The 19,565-nt window shown below is 39.2% G+C and overlaps 1 protein-coding gene across 3 annotated transcripts in view; it reads right to left on the bottom strand.

Moving 5' to 3' along the window:
• The window catches only part of EPB41L3 (erythrocyte membrane protein band 4.1 like 3), a 149,845-nt gene that overhangs the window by 18,000 nt on the left and 112,280 nt on the right, over positions 1-19,565 (bottom strand). For 2 of the 3 annotated variants that reach the window (XM_025365081.1, XM_025365080.1), the window contains exons 9-12: positions 16,980-17,132; positions 13,254-13,351; positions 12,369-12,544; positions 8,694-8,914 (exon numbers count right to left, since the gene is read on the bottom strand). In XM_025365081.1, coding sequence (XP_025220866.1) covers positions 8,694-8,914; positions 12,369-12,544; positions 13,254-13,351; positions 16,980-17,132 — 648 coding nt within the window. Of the gene's footprint in view, positions 1-4,785; positions 5,347-8,693; positions 8,915-12,368; positions 12,545-13,253; positions 13,352-16,979; positions 17,133-19,565 lie in introns of all 3 variants that reach the window. The other variant, XM_025365079.1, reaches the window with a different exon arrangement.

Raw genomic sequence — 19,565 nt, 5'->3', positions numbered from 1 at the left:
TATATATTTTATTCTAGTAATATTTCATATCTCAAAGGTAAACGAAAATGTCAATTTACAGAAAAAGCTACTGTAACAGTCACTGGACTTTCAGCCCCTCATTTATACCATTATGATAATTTACATCCATCTAAGGCCTTCAGGCTGTCCGCATTACCTGTCAATTATAAAAGGCACAATGCCAGTGACTCACAGGTATATATATATTTTTTATGGGAAAAAAATAACTCAATTTTCAAGTAGCGTTGCTAACTCGATATTTTTTAAGACTGCATGTTATTTTGCCCCACCCTCCAATATAAAGAAGTATACTGAAGTATGTATTTAAACATCTTGCTCCAAAAATACCATTCAAATGAAGCAAATGATAAGAAGAATTGTTGAAACAATAGACAGAGAGAGAGAAAGAGAGAAACATCTACTTGGAAACAAATAAAACAAAGCACAGCATTTGACAGAGCCTAGGTTTTGAGGAGAATGAGAACAGTAATTTCAGGACTGGTTTTTAATCTGTTTCACAAGAGTTTATGGCTTACGAGCTGTTTTCTCTTGAGTAGAGGAGAGCCATGGACATCTAAATGTCCTAATATTAACTGACTTTCCCTACACAGATATCAACTAATCATTAATAAAGTTCCCTTCATCAAATATTTGTGATTAATATTTTGAAAACAAAAATCAAAATGGGAGGGGAGTCTACGATGCTGAATCTGCTTCTGAAAATAACCTCCCACTACAAAGAACAAGAAATGTCAAGAAGGGACAACTGGGACAGTGCTGTTTCCACTGACAAAACTAAACTCCTGCTAGGCTGATTTCTTGGCACTAGCTGCATGTTTCATGTTGCATACTCCTAAAAGAAAGGGAGGCTGAACACACACTCAGCACATGTACCTCGGGACACCATTCTGGCACCTTTGCTACCAAGTCTAAGTGGAAAATAATTTTCTGGAGGTTGGTAAGGAAAGCATGTTGACACATTTTCGTGACCTGACCAGCTTGGTTAACAACTGGGGGCAGGAGGTGGCTGTTAAGTTTCTTATAAGGGTGATTGTTGCTATGGGATTAGTATGGCTGTACCGAGTGACAGCCCTGGGAAAGGCCAGTTTGAATTAGTAAGAGAGACCGGTTATTTGTTTAGGTGTACAGAATAACTCAAAGATCTTAGGCTTTCAAGAATAAATAAGAATGACTTGCACTTAGTGTTTTATTTTTTTAGACAGGGTCTCGCTTTGTCACCCAAGCTGGAGTGCAGTAGTGCAATCTTGGCTCACTGCAACCTCTGCCTCCTGGGTTCAAGCGATTCTCGTGCCTCAGCCTCCCTAGTAGCTGGGACTATAGGTGCATGCCACCATGCCTGGCTAATTTTTGTACTTTTAGTAGAGACAGGGTTTCACCATGTTGGCCAGGCTGGTCTCAAACTCCTGACCTCAAGTGATCCACCTGCCTTGGCCTCCCAAAGTGTTGGGATTACAGGGGTAAGCCACTGCACACCCAGCTGGAATGACTTGCATTTAGTGTTCTAATTAGTTGTGTCAAACACTTATAAAACTCTTGAAAGTGTTTCTCCTCCAGTCTAGCTTATTTCCCTTATGGTTTTAAAATTTACTTCAGTAACTTGCAAGCATTTTAGCATCAGGGGGCAGTGGTCGTTAAGAGGGAAAGGTTTAATGTCAGATGAACATGAGCTCAAATCCTTTCTGTTCAAACCTGTGGCACATTGGGTACTTTTTATATTTTAGTCCCAGTTTCCTTCCCATAAAATGGGGAAAATAACAGCCCTAACTGTATTGGATAATGGATAGTAAATGCTTTATATAATGCCTGACACACCCAGAGCTTAAAAAATGCCTATAATAATTATATTATATAGTTATTCCTATTTTTCTTAGCCATATACAAATAGCATAGTCCATATACAAAATTTCTTGAATTCCTACTTAGCATCTAGTCAGTCCGTAGTATAGTGCCTGATCAATAGTAAATAAATGAATAAGGCTGAATAAAGCAGTTTTTATATCAACTGGTATTTCTATAATGTATGATGCCTACATAAAACTGCAAATGTATAGCATATCGTAAACTATTATATAATACTATGTTTATGTAATTTAAAATGTTGTAAATCAGTTAATCAATTTTTCTTCCTCTTGATTTGAACTCATCTCTATTTTTCTTTGTATTATCAAAAAATTACTCAGAAATACACATGTAATAGCATTTTCTGGTTTGGGGAGGTAAGTTCATCTCATGTTTCTTGATAGGATATTTTGACATCCTGCCCCTTCTTATTTGACCATTCTAAAAGTACAAAAGAAAAATCATGACTGGTCAATAGCTTTATAATGTGAAATGATGAAGCCTTTTTATACTGGATTTCACTCTTGAGAAAGGCTGGAAATAAGCCACTGTAACATGTTAAAAATGTAAGCAATGATGATACAATATTTAAAAAGAATTAATTGCTAGTGACTTGGCAAAACGAAAGTGACAAGGCTGAATTGTATGTTAAGAAGTTACCCAGTGTAGCTGCCACAGTGCTTGAGGCCTAGAGATGAAATCAGGCCATGTAAGCAAATGGCAATTTAAATAAAACAATCCAGGATGACCTCAATATGAGTTCTCTAGCTCAGCCTGAACTAGAATGCACAGCTCTTAACACTTCAAGAGACAACACTGAACAGATGGCTAGTTACAGAGTCTGATGGCAGGAGAGCTATCATATGGGCTGACTAGGGCTGCGGAGAAGGGTGATGAAGACTCCAGTGGTCAGTGCTAATTCATGGTTTCGGAGGTTTGTGATAACAAGGACAGTTATGACCGGGAAGCTCCAATCACATGTTCACTAGCTTGTAACAAGTAACTGCTGTGATTTGTTTTGCCAATGTAATGCAGACATGCCCAAGTTTAACATTAATTCTCATGCACTGATTACAACAAGATGTATACCCTGGATTAGGCACAAGATCTGTGTGGTTTGCTATACAAAAGTTCAAACATTTATTTTGAATTTAGAAAAGCATAAAACAGCAATCTTTTTTGCCTTATGTTAGCTTGATGACTAACTCCACTGTTAAAGGAAAAATATATCTCCATGTTAGAAATCAGCTAATAAATAATAAAATTGTCTTTGTAGACAATATTGTGTTCTTAACTGTAATATGTTCTAGTCCAACACTATTTGATAATATTACCAATATGAGAAATAGTGATATTAAAGCCTAGGATTTCAAGTAGTTCTCAAAATATTTTCCATGTGTAAAAAGTTATTTATATATCAGTTGGAGCAAATCGTTATATATAAAACTCAAGAACCTTGAAAATGTCTCTTATGCAAAATCTATTAAGTGTAGACTTTTACTTAAAACACCTGTGAGACCATTCACATTTTTTTTCCTTCCGCTGCAGAGAAATGGTCATAATTCCACTAACTAGAGATACTCGCACACTCTCAACATATAATACTACATACTCACAGGTGCGGCTCAAATTATCACTTTCTAGCTGAGCACAGAATCAGACTTTCTTTCCTTTTTTAGCATTGCCTTGACTTTGTGACTTTTGAAAAAAATGGTAAGGTATTTTCCTTTTCTCCTGTCACAACAGCTCTTGTTCTGTGGGAACAGGAGGGCTGCAGGGAGCCTGCGGAGAGGTGTGGGCAGGGGCGTGCATGAGAGCAACTGGGGCTTCTGGTGGCAGCTTCTATTATTCTTCCCCGCACTCTGTTTGAAGCCTGGAGAAAGAGAAACTGCTGGGCTGTTCACAGGGCTGTGGGGTGGTGGGAAAGGAGAGCAATTAACAGGAAAAACTACTGGCTACCATGCCAGCTTGTCCAATTGCTCCAGTGGGGGACAGGAGCCTGCCCTGCAGCAGCATGCCTTCAAGGACGGAGGCTGATAGTTCAGGGTCTTTCCCCCACTATGTCCATGTCCGGCTTGCAGCCACAGAGGCCCAGCCTTACCACACTGTGAAAACGGGGGGATTTTGAGGCTCATACTGCAGTTGAAAGAATCGCTGTCATATTATCTGCATTGGCATGGCTAGCACTGGTGAAATTTCAGCCTGTCTTTGCATTGTTTGAAAACGTCAATTTAGTCCTTTTCTGATTGTGTTTGAACACTGCTGCACTGCATGCTTTTGCTTCTGGGCCTGTTTCTGCCCTTACCAATGGCTGATGTCATGTGGGTGCTTTCAACTGCTCTGACACAACACAATGCGGGATCTGACTGACAGACCTGTCTGTGAATAACAGTGACTGTCCGGCGATGATGAGCAGAGGGCGGTGGGGACATTTCAGGATCTTCAGGGAGGAGATACCTTTGCAATTTTAGAAAGCTACCCAGGTGACAATGATACATCCCCTCTGGGGATGCGTTCTTCCACCTCTCCTTGACTATCATTTGAGTTGAAACAACTCATCATCGGTCTTATATGTGATTTACCTTACTAAACAATAACTGATCAGAACTTTCAGCTTAGCCCTGATCTTTTACATGGCTAATGGGTTACATAAAATTGACTTCTGGCTGAGTCTTTCATCCCACGTAGAACTCAGTGGGTAGCAGAACGATTCCGGGTTGGGCTCAGACTGCTACATCCACATGGTGTTGTGCCTAACCCTGGGGCCCAGGTTGGACTCCCCAACACACAGAAACCTCAACATATTGGCACAGACAATAAATGAGGCTCTGAAAGTAGGACCACTATGGCAGCAGCCGGCTAACACTGTTTCGGACTCAAGCACGGAACACGAAGGGGAAGCGTGTTCTATGCCGAGGTACACACCTCTTCCTCTGAACTGTCACTCGGGTCATTGTCTAGGGAGGCGCTCAAGGAGGCCGCCTTGGGCTCCAGGTAGCAGAGGCACAGAGCCAGAGGGAAGGAGAGAGTGAGAGCGTATGGCACTGAGAAGGAGGCAGACAGCAGAAAGAAAAAGATGAAGAGGAAACAGGGCACGAGGGACGGTGAGCGGATCGGGAGGTAATGCTGCAAGCTCTGGGGCAGGAGGTTGGTTTCAGAAAGGTTGGGGAAAGAGAGGTACCCATCATCATCTAGGAGGGAGGGGAATGACTCGGGGAGCTGCAAGGAGAAGGAGAACAGGGTGGTCCCCTTGCCAGTTTGCTGTCTGTAGCTAAAAGCCACATCTTGATCCCCTAGGTAAGGCCTCCCTGGGCCATCAGAGTCCAAGGCGGGCTCTCCGGGCATGTGCTCAGCTCTGGATGGCTCGTAACCTGGCAGTTTGCAGTCATTCTCCTTACACCTCCTACGGAGCTCTGTGGGAGATGTGGGGGCACAATGGGCGGATGGGGGTGACAAGGGACATGAGTCAGTGCCAAGCCCAGGTGACTGATGTGAAAGAGACAGAGAGAGACAGAAAGCAGCAAACAGAGGTGCAAAAGGACAAAAAGAAAACTGCAATTAGTTAATTTTCTTATGGGTATCAATATAAAATTGTAAAACAAAAATTTTAGCACTAGGGTTGCTCATGAATGTTAAAAGTATTCAAGCTGCATGCCAATGTTGCCACAAATGGCTACATTTCTCCCATTAGACCATCATATACAGGTGGAATTCTTTAAAAACTCAGAACAGAAGGTATTCGTGGGCAATCCCAAAGTCTACACATTTCACATGATCAAAAAATTTCATTTTAGACCAACACTCTAGAAAGTTTCAGGTTTTGGGGAACAAACATAAGTAAATCTGATAACTTAAAATCAAGACTTTCAATAACCTTCTTCTGATTTTCAGGTAGCAGAGCTGTTACTATAGTTCAGCTAGATTAAAAATAAAGATGAAATCCAATCCAGATTTTGATTTAAAAAAAATCTCTAACATTAGTCCTTTCCTTGGTTATTCAGTTACATCCGAAACAGAGAGTTTACGTTCTAAATCAAGAAGTTTCTGGCCCCACTCCTATCTGATAAGTAGTTACAATCAGGGATTCGACACTTAGCACTTCTGAATATCTCATTCCTCAAAAAGAATTAAAGTTCCCTTGAAAACTCCATTTTGGCTCCTTTACTTAGGACATTAGTGGAACTTCAACTCAAGTGATTTCAACAAGCTAACTAGAAACAACAATGTGTTTTCTTGTAACACGCTTCGCCAGTATTTACTTTCTATTATTTATGATGCATAATAACAGAAAGATATAATTTCCCAGCCTTCTGATTTTTCTTAGCAGATAAAGGGCATGTTTAGATCTTTGGTTTGAGGCCTTAATATAATAACAGCAGGGTTTTCCACAAGTGCTCCCCTGGTGAGCGCAAACTTTAATGGGGTAGGTGAATCTACTTCCCCTCTCTCTGGGTCCTGGAAGTCTCCACCACCAGTGCCAGTTTCCTCTGCAGGTGGTGGAGGGGTTGCTGGACAAGAAGGGGAGGAAGGAAAGCACACAAGTCCCAAGCAGGGAGGTACCTTCCTGTACCTGCCCCAAGCCCCTGGGCAGGTACTGGAGCTGCTGCAGGCCGGGAAGTCCAAGTTTGAAGGTAATGAGACTCCTGCTGATGTCTGTGTCACTGCATGTGTGTATGTGTGTGTTTTGTCCAGTGGCCTGACAGCATGGAAATTACCCAGCCTGCCTTGTGTGGTTATCCAATCCTGACTTGGGGAGAAGTGGTAAATATAGCGACAGAAAGAAAATGCACAAATAAAGTTACATCTGAGGCATGAGGGAAAGAAAATGCACAAATAAAATCATAGCCCTTCGGCATTGGAAGGGTCTCTTTCTACTATGAGACAAGTATGTCTTTTCCCACACACTCGTATTTGACATTGAAGACGGCACTTTAAACAGGAACCTGCACAAATCTCATTAAACTAAAATAATGTAGGTGCTACACTCTAACTTCTGCATGAAGACAACTGTCCTCCAGCATGGAGGTGAGGCGGCCCCATGATCTGGGGGATCCCAGCCTGGGAAACGTGCCTCCTTGCCAGGCAAGCTAGTGGACCAGCCTTTCAAGAACTATTTTCAGTAATACACTTTCATTTTGGTTGAAAAATAAGTACCTTCTCGGTTACTTTTTGAAGATGGAGTAAGATAAAATTAAGGTTTATTTTACCTTCCATGCTGATTATTGAAGTCATTTCTAAGACAGCTTTGCACTGGGGAAACCAAGCCAGCCCACATCTATCCAAGCACCAGATTTCAGCTACAGGCTTCCTGAAGATGTTCTGCCCACAACGCTGGCTTCTCAGAGACTCAGGCTATGAGGCTGGCAGTGTCCTTTGTCTTTTTATTTTCCCACATCACAAATGGCACCCAGTGAGGACAGCTTAGTGCTATGATTTACATAAACAAACTTGTGGTCTTCTAAAATCAAATAAAGCAAAAATGTCTGGCCTTATCTTGGGAGCAAAACTAAAAATCATTTACATTGATGTGTCACTTCTTCATACTTATACATCCACGGGAATCTTATGTTGGCATGGCGATTTTGCAAAATGTTAGAATAAGAAGAAGAACCATGTATTGGTTTTTTTGGGTGGATTATCTTCTTTTCTGTCCCCTTTAAAGCCTTCCTTGACTGAACAGACAGGAAGAGTGTAAAAACAAAATTTAGAAGAAAGCACATTTTAACAGCAAAAGTTATCGAAATAGCCCTGCCATTATTTCCTACTCTGTGCCTAATTTTGTGTTTGCCAAATAAATGATCTTATCCTAAAAAATAAAAGATGATGGATTGGGTCATTTGTAATATTTTAATATAACTACAAAAATGATTTGTCTATGTTAAGATATTGCTGCTAAATTCTTGCCAAAAGGAACACTTTCCATAGAATCCGGGGTACTGATTCTCCATCTCTATTTGAAGAGCCCATGTACAAAAGAGCACTCATGAATCAAATTTACTCAAATTTTAGGATAACCCATGGGTTATTACGAGCATTTTCATTCTGCTATTTCCTCTTACTCTATGCTCTGTACAGGCCAGGAGGCACTCTGTTTTTCCATTATTATTAGGTATAAACCTCCTGAAGTGTTTTTTGACTTTTAAAGTATTTTTCTGAAAAGTTGCTTTGTAGTGCTGATCACCAGGAAAAAAAAATAGTGTTTAAAAATTATGTTAAAAAAGATACTTAATTTGGGGTGAAACGATGTTACGAAGTTTAATGAATTAAACACTGAAAGAAGAAACTGCTGCCAAACTCACTTTTTATCTTCTATTGCAACCTTCTGCCTTAACATCCCTTTTCAAAACACGGCCAGTCACTACTCTGCTGATTAGATTGTAAGTAAAAACATATAGGCTGTGGTCATGCACTTATAGTCAGAAGAATGGTAATATGATAATTGCATATCTAGAAAAATATGCTGTACTTGGGTAGGAGAATGGGGCCAGAAACAAAGAAAACAACTTTAGTGACAGTTCTGAAATGTGAGCCCAAACAGAAAAGTGTAATACGCCACCAAAAGTATTTTTAAGATACACATACAGGACAGCTATTGAAAGTCTTACATAGCACACAAGTTATTAAAATACAAATTTTCAAAGAGCTATGAACGAATCTTTCAGAGGAAAAATGTTGAAACAGGAATCATAATCTAAAAATTGTCATATGAATGTGACCAGTGCTGACATATGATTCACCCTAAATCTCAGCACATTCCTGGTTTACAGCCTCAGCATCATTTAGTCATTCTTAAAAGCTGCAGCAAGCTCTAGCAGGCAGTCTGGGAGCTATACCTTTCCCTCGTGCCGGATGGCCAAGACAGGCGTGACTTCTTCCCCCTTCCTCCGTTTGTCCTCTTCCTCGTCCCGCTCCTCCTCGGCCTTCTTCTCCGGAGTCACAGTGGTGATCAAGTTGGTCTGAGAGATGCCTTTTGTTGTGGCGTACTGGCCAGTACCAACCTCTGCAGCAGACACAGAATCCTTCATGTATATTTCATGGTTTTCATTCACTGATGCTAAAAGCAAATACAATTGAAGAAATAAAATCCAAAATAGTTAGGTCAGAAGACAGATGAACAACACCAATTATATCTTTACTGAAAAAAAAGAATACCATCACAAAATACCAGGTTTGTCTTGAGAAAACAAATCAGTGCTGCAGGGACCTTCCTGTAAGCATGAGCTTCCTGTATTTCCCATACCAGTGCTTTAACATTCTTGAAATGCTCATGTCTTGGAATGTCCTCTCTCCTCAGGCTCTCTGGTGAGGATGTGTGTAAGAGTGGATGTGAGTGGAGGGCCATGAGGCGAGGCTGCCGCTGGGCCTGTTATCACCCGGAGTCACCGGCTGGCACTGGCACCAGTCTCGTAGTGGCCAATTCCACACCTAACGGCAGTCTTCACAGTACACAATTGCTCTAACACACTTGGCTCTTTGGAAGTGCCATTCACCAAGAAGCACTGAACTGGTTTTCTTCTTCTTATTAATGTTGAAAAGTCTGTCACTCTTACAATATAAAAGCTCCACGGGTAATAACAAAAATTAACCATCTTGGTGGAGATTATAAAATACAGATGGCAATTCTATTCGTCTAAAGCACAGAAATGTTTTCATTTCTACTGCGTTTTAAATGGGCTACCATAATATGCATATACATTTACTCATCTCTAATATTTTGGGAAAACACAATGAATGTTGCTAAATGAAATTCATGCAAATACAAAACATGCAAACGCAAGAGAATAAGACATAGCCTTTCATCCCAGCTAAAACGTCTTAGTGAAAAGATGCTTAATTGAGTTAAATCTTAAAATTTGGTACTCATTATTTTAGGTTTCAGATATAAAATTTATTAAAACTTATAAATGTGGCTTTTCAAATACACAGTAACTAATCACAGACAAAATATAATCCACGTTATTATGTTAGGAATTTTAAAATGTAAATAAAAGGATTCTGAAATGAAATCCTCTCTGAAATCCTTTTGATAGCTAAACTATGTCACTAAAATATCTTCACTAAGACATTTTATATCTCTTTATACTATTGAAAAAGCTCATATGAGACAAAGCTTCCTAATAGACCAGTTAGGCCACCCTCTGTAAGATGCAACCCTGCAAAAAAGCGGTTGATGTTGCAACATGCAGCTGTGCCACCCAGCTCAACAGCAGCAGAAAACACACTAGAGCTGGCAGGACTGCGAAGAGTGAGAGACAGCACATACTAACATCACTTTTGGGCAGGGAGAAAGAGACAGCATGACGTTAGTACACTGATTTCACAACTGTCTTCTGTCTTCTCAGCAGTCATTATCACACTAAAGGTCATAAGGAAAACAATATTCACAACAAATGTGTTCCCTGGGGTGCACACCACTGAACAAAGTGGATATTCAGGAAAAAAAAGTGCGATTCTACAAAGTTCCTCAAATACTAATAACATACAGAAATAGGTAATAGAGACAACCTAAAGGAGAAAGAAGAGTCAATAGGATAAACCAAAAAGAAAAGCTTCAATGTTAACATGGATATTTCAATATCTTAATTCAGCTAGAAACAGTCCTGATAACTATTTTATTCAAAAGGGCTGGCTCTAAGTTTGGTATTCCGGAAACTCTTAGAAAACACACAACGGTAATGAACTTCCTAGGCTAGCTCACAAAAGCCTGTAGAAATAATTATTGATATAAAATGTGGTATATATATACACCATGGAATACTACTCAGTCATAAACATGAATGAAATCATGTATTTTGCAGTGACTTGGATGGAGCTGAAGGTCATTATTCTACCTGAAGTAACTGAGGAATGAAAAACCAAATACCATACGTTCTCATGTATAAGTGGCAGCTAAGCTATGGGTATGCAAAGGCATGTAGAGTAATACAACGGACACTGGAGACTCAGAAGGCAGACAGTGGTGGGCAGAGGGTGAGGGATAAAAAACTACATATTGGGTACAATGTGCACTACTCAGGTGACAGGTGCACTAAAAGCTCAGACTTCACTACTATACAATTCATCCACGTAGCCAAAAACTGATTGTTTGTATACCAAAAGCTACTGAAAATTTTTTAAAAATGTGAAAAAGAGTAATTATCAATATGATGATTGAGATAATTGCCTATGTAACAAGAGTGCTTTCATATATATCTTGCTTTTCACAACGGCCCCATCAAAGTCTGAATATAATATTCCTATTGTAACAGATGACTACAACAGACCTGAAGAACTGAAATCATTTGTCAACCACAGCAGAGACAGAGGGCAGCAGAGCCTGGACTTCAATCTGGATTTACCGATGTCACATGAGTACAGTTCCCACCTCATTAGTAACATACATAATACAGCACTAATAATGCCATTTTGATTTCTTCTGTAAACTGTTCACAAAGTATTCCATTAGAAAAAGACAGTTGTTTTTAGTTGGGAGATTCGGGGAGCACCTCTCCCCATCAATCACCCAGCTGGTGAAATGGGGAAGGCAGAGCTGAAACTCTCAGGGGAACAGTGGCAAAAAAGGTAGGGAAGGAGATGGTCTCAGGCATTTGTAACTTTTGTTTATTTTTATTTATGTTTTTCCTTATTATTTAAACCACGACCTGCATACCAGAAACTCCTAATTCTTTTTACTTGCACAGGATAAGATCTTCTATTAAACACAAACCTCCAGGTGCTCCAAATTAGAAGACAGAGACCCAGACATGATTCAGTTCCAGAGCACTGTTAAGCAGGCATGCCTTGCAGCAGAAAGCATACCTCCATATTACTCCAGAGAGCAACCATGAAACTGTTTGATAAAACAAAACCCTACTAAAAATTCACTGTTGTGTTATCCCCTAAAAAGGTTGTTTGAGTGATCATCTCTCCATTTGACTAATTTGACTTGGCAGTACAGAACCCCTACACAGCCTGTTCTCCCAGTCCATCTGGGGTAGTAATTAGCACAACTAGGAGAATTTAACTTACAGCCCTTTGCTCCGTTATTTGCATGTCATCCTTTCTACCAGCTATTATCAACTAACTGATAAAGGCCACACTTCATTCATGAAGATTTTTTAGAAACAGAAATAAATGTAACTTACAGATTTATAAAACAAATAGTCTTAAACCTACCAAACCTTTAAGACTTGTTGGCAAGAGAATCAAATCACAGAGTATGTGACTACTATATTTAGAATGAGAGCATCTTTCTCCAAATTTGGGGTGTCAGTTTAAGAAAGCTATTTTCTTCATTCCCTGATGCCATTCTTTCATGTAATTTTACATAAACCTGCAGATGTTAGACTGACAAAGGGACTTTCATTTCACTGGGGGAGACTTAAAAATGTGCCATTCAGTCAATGAGCAACAAATGCTTTTCAACGTACAATATCCAGAAATATCTGTGCTTACTGAGAGCTCATGACAGTTTCATACTCTTTTTGGGGTAGGTACTAGGTTACTAAGGGCCAGTAAGTGACGCCTACCTCCATCCAAGCTGCGAGACATGGTATAACGTTTGCTGGAGGAGCGTTCAAAGTAAGGTGCTGGGCGATCTATCAACGCACTGGCTCTTCTCGTTTGCGCTTGTGTCCTGCCACTGTAACGAAACTTGGAACCCAAGGTTAAGAATTTCTTGGGAGGTGCTTCTGGTAACAACAGTCTAAAGAGAATAAAGAAAAACAGCAGAAAGACTATTAAGTACAATATTGAGAGTGCTTTTTAAACTTTTTACTCTGAGAGGTCGTGTGTGTTGTGTGCTAAACGTTTAACACACAAATTGCAGTTAAATAAATCTGATTTCATAAAAAAATGCACATAGTATATATCAACTAGGGATGTTGTAGAGAGGAGATATGCAAATGAGGGTTGTACTGAACTAGATGAACTTTTAACATTCCATGCAAAGTAGACAGTCTACGGTTCTACAAGCCCAAACAGCAACTAAATAGATTGATATTAGTTAAGAAGAAGAGTGATAATTTGTTGTTGGGTGCCTAATTTGATGGGTCTCATACCATGCATAGGTAGGTAAAGAGATTCAGGGATTAAGAAATCACTGAAATAGTAAGGAATTGAAATAGTAAGGAATAGATTGGATATTTGAAGTGGACACCTTAAAAATAATGTAAAGACACTAAATACACTAAAGAGGAGGAGGTTGGGACACGTAAGTACATGACAAATTACGGAAAATCCTTCAAATTTACTCTTTTCCTAGTTCTTTTAGGATTTCTTATCAAGAAATATGGTGACAATGAACTTGAAGGAATAGAAATAATAAAATTCCATATTTTTCTTATTGACATTCTTTTTCAGTATCAGTGATGATAATTATTCCTTAGAGAAAAAACAAAATAATCTCTTCCTACCTGAAAAATGTATGATGCTCAACACATACTTTCCATAAACGCTTGGCAGCTCGATGGTTTGGCAGCTTAAACCCAATGGTGCTTTCAAATTGTTCAAACTAAATAAAAAAAAAAAAATACATTGAAGAGTAAAGTTTAAAATTATAAATAACAGAAGCCCTGTAAATAATTTATAAAATCATACTGCCACCAGAATTTTAAAAATTTACTTACTAGATCAATTGCTACATGCATAATTCATGCTATACACATTCATTTGTTAATTTCGAAAATGTGTCTTTAAAATGCTGCAGGTACAAGTAGCCACATTATGCATACAGTAAAATTCTTCTGAATAAGTGTGTATCTTATGATACTACTGAAAACTAAACACAAAAGGGTTTTTTTTAAAATTTATTCCAGAAATCAATTTGTCCTGATACCACTTTTAAATTTTATTTTCATGGTTTCTCAATGACACAATGACTTCAACTGCAAGGTACAGAAATGAACCAAATGTTTACAGATACAGTCTACAGCATTCTTAGAAATGACATTTTTCTCCTAATGTCTGGTCAGGAAATATGTATATTTCTTAGGTAGTTGATAACTTGGTGTCGAGACTGCCGATTTTATTTGTGTGTTCCACTATGGATTATCGTGTTAAATGCTAACGTCTCTCTATATCATACGTAAGATCAGAGATTGGGGGAACATATTTTCATATCTTTTAGCATGTACATTTCAGATGATGCTTTATCAGCCATTTGATTTTTCGAGGTGAAATACTCATTTCCTGCATAATATACTTTATTACTGCAGATGCACAGGTTTTCACATTGTGAAGAAAGTACACATCAGACCACCAGAGGGCAATCATCTTAAACAGTAAAGGCTTCCCCAAAGAGCAAACAACCAGTGCTACTGCTATAATCAATAGCAAAAATAATTTATGTGGCAAAGAACCGAGGTGAGGGGTCATATGCATGGCATGTGAGATACAATCATGTTTGACCTCTATTTCTTGCTTGCTGAGGATGATTAGGGGAAGTGGGAAATACATCACAATTGCTTCAACCGCAATTGCCTTTCCCAACTTCTTATTCACTCTGGATGTTCATGCGCAGTGGTGTTTGTAAAAATCACTGCTGTCCCAGGGACCCAGTCAAGACAGATACAGTGTAGCTGTGACTAAACCATCATCCATTTATTCATCCTGCAACTAATATGCACATACTATGCCAATGCCGGGGTTATATGGAAGAGTCAGCTTGCACTCTGCCGCAAGAAGCTGGGAAGAGTCTCTGCCAACCTCTGTAGGCAAGGAGGATGCAGGCTCCTAGACTACCTGAATAGGTATTAATAGTTTATTAGTATCTATTTCTCTGTGTTTTATATCACTTTCTTTCAACTTCTTCAGAGCCTGTGTGTTCCCAATAATTTCTTCTCACTCCTCTCAGGCTGTAAATAAGATTGTAAAAACAGAGAGAAACGGAGTGAAACAACAGCTTTTTTCTGAGCCTGTTTCTGCCAGCACCACAACCCCATCTCGCGCCTCACTGCTAAACTTCAGGAAGCAGAAGCCACTACCTGCTGCCTCTGCTCCTCACTCCTGACCTCAACACGCCCTGGCAGGTGCTCCCCACACCTTTCTGAACCCTGAAATGTCATCATGGGGCCTGACTGTCAAGTTCAACATGCTTTTGTTAGTCCACACCCTGCGTGCCCCTTCTGTAACATATGGTACTACTAGCTAACCACTTTCCTCTGAAACTCATCTCCTGGTCATCCAGCAGCCTATGTTTCTTCTTTTATCTCTCTGGCTGTCATTTCTTCATCTCCTTGACCCTTTCTCAAATAGTAGTATTATCCAGAGTTCTAGTTTTAGGGCCTTTTCTTTCTCTAACTTGTCTTGCTCTTTGAGTAATTTATTCCATGTCTAAGGCCTTGAATAAAATATATAGTTGACAACTCTGTTCAACTCCTTCTTACGCAAGAATTACTCCCTGAAAATCTGTTCCAAAGGGATCTCAATTGTTTTTCTGTAAATTTCCCCCTTTTCCCTCCTGCCTAATGTCATCTCCATTGGCTTCAATCATGCAAACTGAAAACCTTTGATTACCCTGGACTCTTCCCTCTTTTAATTCCTTCCTCCATCCTGTCTCTAAGATCTGCTGCTTCTGCCTCTCAAACCTCTCTCTTGAATTTGTTCCCTCCAGTCTATTCCCAGAGCCTCTGCCCTAGTTTAGGTCTTATCACATCATATTTCTAAGTAGTTGAATTTCATTAAGAAATCTATCATTCCAAAATATTCACCTAGTTGTGTCACATCCTGATTTAAAACCTCCCATGACTCACTAGTGTCTGCTGATTCATTTCTCCAGCTCTCCCCTCTGGCCTCGTACAATACTACGCTCACCCCATGCCTACAGAATATCATCTCATTTGCATCATGCTGTTCCAATCAAAGTATGTGAATCCGTTTTCCTGCTAAACAGAAAAGTCCTTAATAAGGAACAAGGTCATATTTGTCTTTCTATTTCTAATACCTGACAATAAATAGGTGCTCACTTAACAAATGTTCAGTGAAGTCAAATGACTATCTATTGGCTATAAGTTAAACACATAATCTTTAGGAAATATTTTTAAAACACTATAATTTTAAGTATTTACATGAAAAGCCTACAGATTATTTCAGTCATCATAGATAGGTATGATGTTATTCTCATATTAAACATCATTACATGCTTTATATTTCAATTTTTTGTTGTTTTTGAGACAGGGTCTTCGCTCAGTCACCCAGGCTGGGGTACAGTGGTACAATCACGCTCACTGCAGTCTTAAACCCTTGGGCCCAGGTGATTCTCCCACCCTTGGCCTCCCAAAGGGCTGGGATTACAGGCATGAGCCACCATGCCCAGCCGATATTCTGATTTTAAAAATTGCATTTTCCATCAAGAAACTCCAGTGGAGAAATAGATTTTGAAGATAAGAGGTAACTCTATATTATATCAGAAAACATTCAGAGATATAAGTATGCTAGAATCTTTGAGCTTTGACTGCCTCAATTATACTAACCACACCAATTAGAAATTCAAGGTATTTATTAACTATCCGTTAAGTAAATAAGAGAAGATACGTGTTACTATTATGTACAAACCACTAAGCAAGATATAAACATAAGTTGATCATGGAGGCTGTTGTCCAAGGAGTAAGGACTAGTTAACAATTTTGATTCTCTCATTAGCTTCTTTGACTTATAAAAACAACAAGCATATATTGAGCTGTAGAACGTTGACATAATTCACACTCACTGTCCTTTGTTCTAATATTCCTTGTACCTTGAAGTACATGACCTCTAAGCTTTTCACTTTAAAGTACAACCCGATTTGTAGGACAAGTAGAAAGAGCATGGAGAAATAACAACAGGAGGTGGAGGAAGAGATTTATCCATTACTGTTTGAAATATACACAAAACTATTCATGAAACTGGATTTTATATTAAAATATATTTTTTAAAGCCCTTCAATTAGTGTATGCAGTAGGAAATATTGGAACAATATAAAAAGGGAGAGACTACTTTCTTTATTACTGTTTATTGGGCAAATCTACAATAAATTTTCTCAGGCACTTAGATGTAATTCACTGTGTCCCACAATGCTCAGAACTCATACGCAGATAATTTAAATGTTTGCTTGCTATCAGGGAGTTTCCTCCTAACGCACATGCAGATGTGGGTATACTTACCTCTCCTGGCCGGATCTTAATGTAAAAGTTGTTCCGTTTGTATGAAATCTTTAGAACCTTGGGCCAGGCAAATCTGTTTATTCGCAGCCGGTCGCGATATATCAACAGACCACTTGCACAAACTCCTAACATAATTTCTACCCCTTCTGAGTCCTGGAAAAAACAGCAAGAAACAACAGATCAGTATCTAACTTATTTCCATTTTCTGCTGGGTATAATATTTAAGCATCCACGACAGAAATATAAATGGCTGGTTTACATATGCAAAATGATGTGGCCATTTTTAAAACATTACTATTAAACACTAGCCTTTTGGTGAAGATGTTCATCACTATGGAGAGGTTTGTTAGAGTAAAATCTGCTCTCCCAGGTGTCTCAGACTTATAAAGTAAATACTGCACACCAACAGGGCCCAGCCCATGAAGGTATGTTAATAACAGTCGTAATAGTAGCCATAGTTCTCACTTGTCAATTGCCAGGCACTGCTCTGCTTTACATATATTCACTCTTTTAATCTTCACTGTGATTGAGATGGTTGCTTATTATTCCCATTTTACAGATGAGAAAATAGGTGCAGAGTCCCAGTTGAACACAGCCTGGTTCCAGAGGCGGCACTCTTAACCAACAAATATGCCAACAAGATGAACCCTGACTTTTCCTATGAGGGTTTTGGTTGCTGTTCCTTCAAAAAGAGCCCACATATTTTTAATAGACCATTATTGTCAGAGTAAAATTTAAATATGAAATAGGTTTTTTTTTTAAGTATGAATGAATAAAAAAATATAAGAATGTATTTTCCCCAACAACCACCATTCCCTCCACACAAACACACTGCCCAGTGGTAATCACACTTAGCAATATGGCTCACATATATAAATAATAAATATTTTTTAAATATGTGTATAGTTTTTTTAAGAAACAAATGTGAGATCATACTAGAACTGCAACTTCCTTTTGCTACTTGCACATTTCATGTTCAGGTAATTTCCTAGGGATGTGTGATGTCCAGCGGTCATTAGAGATGTTGTGTCAAGCTTAAGAGATATACCACATACAGTCTTTCCCCATGTTGTATTCCATTTAAGTCAGGGTAAAATGAACATCTGTGGTGGCCATGAATGAAGGAAAAAGATAGGATGCAGGCAGGATTATATGTGAGGTCAGAGTCCATCCCTGGTCCCATTGATTGTTGGAATCAGGGGACAGAAAGGGTCACGAGCTGACCACCCATCGGAAGCGATGCCCAGATCTGCTGTCAATGCAAGGCAGAAGATGGAAATTTCCAGAATCAGAAATACATATACTGGTCCATCTCTGGGAAATGTAAGTTTGCCAACAAAGCATAATTGGTTTAAAATGAAATATTTTACTTTGGAAACGTATCATTCCATGACATACTGAATTACTCTGCAGGAGTGGAAATATTTGATGGCAGGATATTACAATATAATAAAATTTGAGGAGAACTCAAAGACCGGAAACTGCCCACCATTTATCTAGGACTTTAATTTGAAAGAGTGATTTAAAGAGCTATAACCTGATGCTGACACGCAGCTGGTATTACTGATCCTTTAGAACCAGTCAATCTGTCTGCACCACCACTCAGAGGTGACCACCTTACTCCATTGGCAGAGTGCAGGAATGAGGAAGGACTGCCAGAATCACTTCTCTTTGACTCACTTTCTTTTTGGTAACTATAGAACAGGACTTTAGGAAGTGTACCTTCAACCTACCAAGGGAAAGGACATTCGAAACCTTTTCCATTATTAGGTAACAATAAAACTTTTAATAAAAACCTTAATCACCTGTTACTTCTTTGAATTTTAAGAAAACAGTAGCTCCCTTCTTGAGGAAGATGAAGAAGGCTCTGATGCCTCCTCTTCCTGTCTCCTCCAAAAAACACCTCTCTGTGTCCCAAAATCAATCTGTTATCTCTAGTACACCCTTAGCAAAAGGCACTGAAATAAACTATCACTTGTCTTCCTTATCCTGGAGACAAAAGCTGGTTGAGAGCAGGAGCTCTGTTTATCTTTGTAATCTCATGGCCAGCGCACTGCCTACCTTGCATGCACGAAGCCATTACATGTTTGTTGAAAGAAAAGTGAATGAAAAATGAAAATGACAGAAATGAGTGCAGTTTTTAATTGGATGCAAGTCTCGATTTCATTAATTGCATGGCAAGAAAAATGATACTTTTCATCTCAAATTTTCTGCCACAGGCCACAGTACTGAGGTTAGTTTGAGAAATCTTTTTTTTTTTTTTTCTTTTTTTTTGAGAGGGTCTACCTCTGTTGCCCAGGATGGAGCGCAGTGGTGCCATCTTAGCTTACTGCACCTTCCACCTCTAGGGGCTCAAGCAATTCTCGTCCCTCAGCCTCCTGAGTAGCTGGAACCACAGGCAGGTGCCACCGCACTCGACTCATTTTTCTGTTTTTGTAGAGATGGGGTTGTGCTACATTTATTCAATCGGGTCTCGAACTCCTCACCTCAAGCAATCCGCCCGTCTCAGAGTGCTAGGATTACAGGTGTGAGCTACCTTGCTGGGCCTGAGAAATCTTTGGTTTTAAAAGTCATGACAACAGTATT

Source organism: Theropithecus gelada, chromosome 18, assembly GCF_003255815.1.
Source record: "Theropithecus gelada isolate Dixy chromosome 18, Tgel_1.0, whole genome shotgun sequence".
In the NCBI taxonomy this organism is placed as follows: Eukaryota; Metazoa; Chordata; class Mammalia; order Primates; family Cercopithecidae; genus Theropithecus; species Theropithecus gelada.
This window is presented reverse-complemented; position numbering and strand designations above follow the sequence as displayed.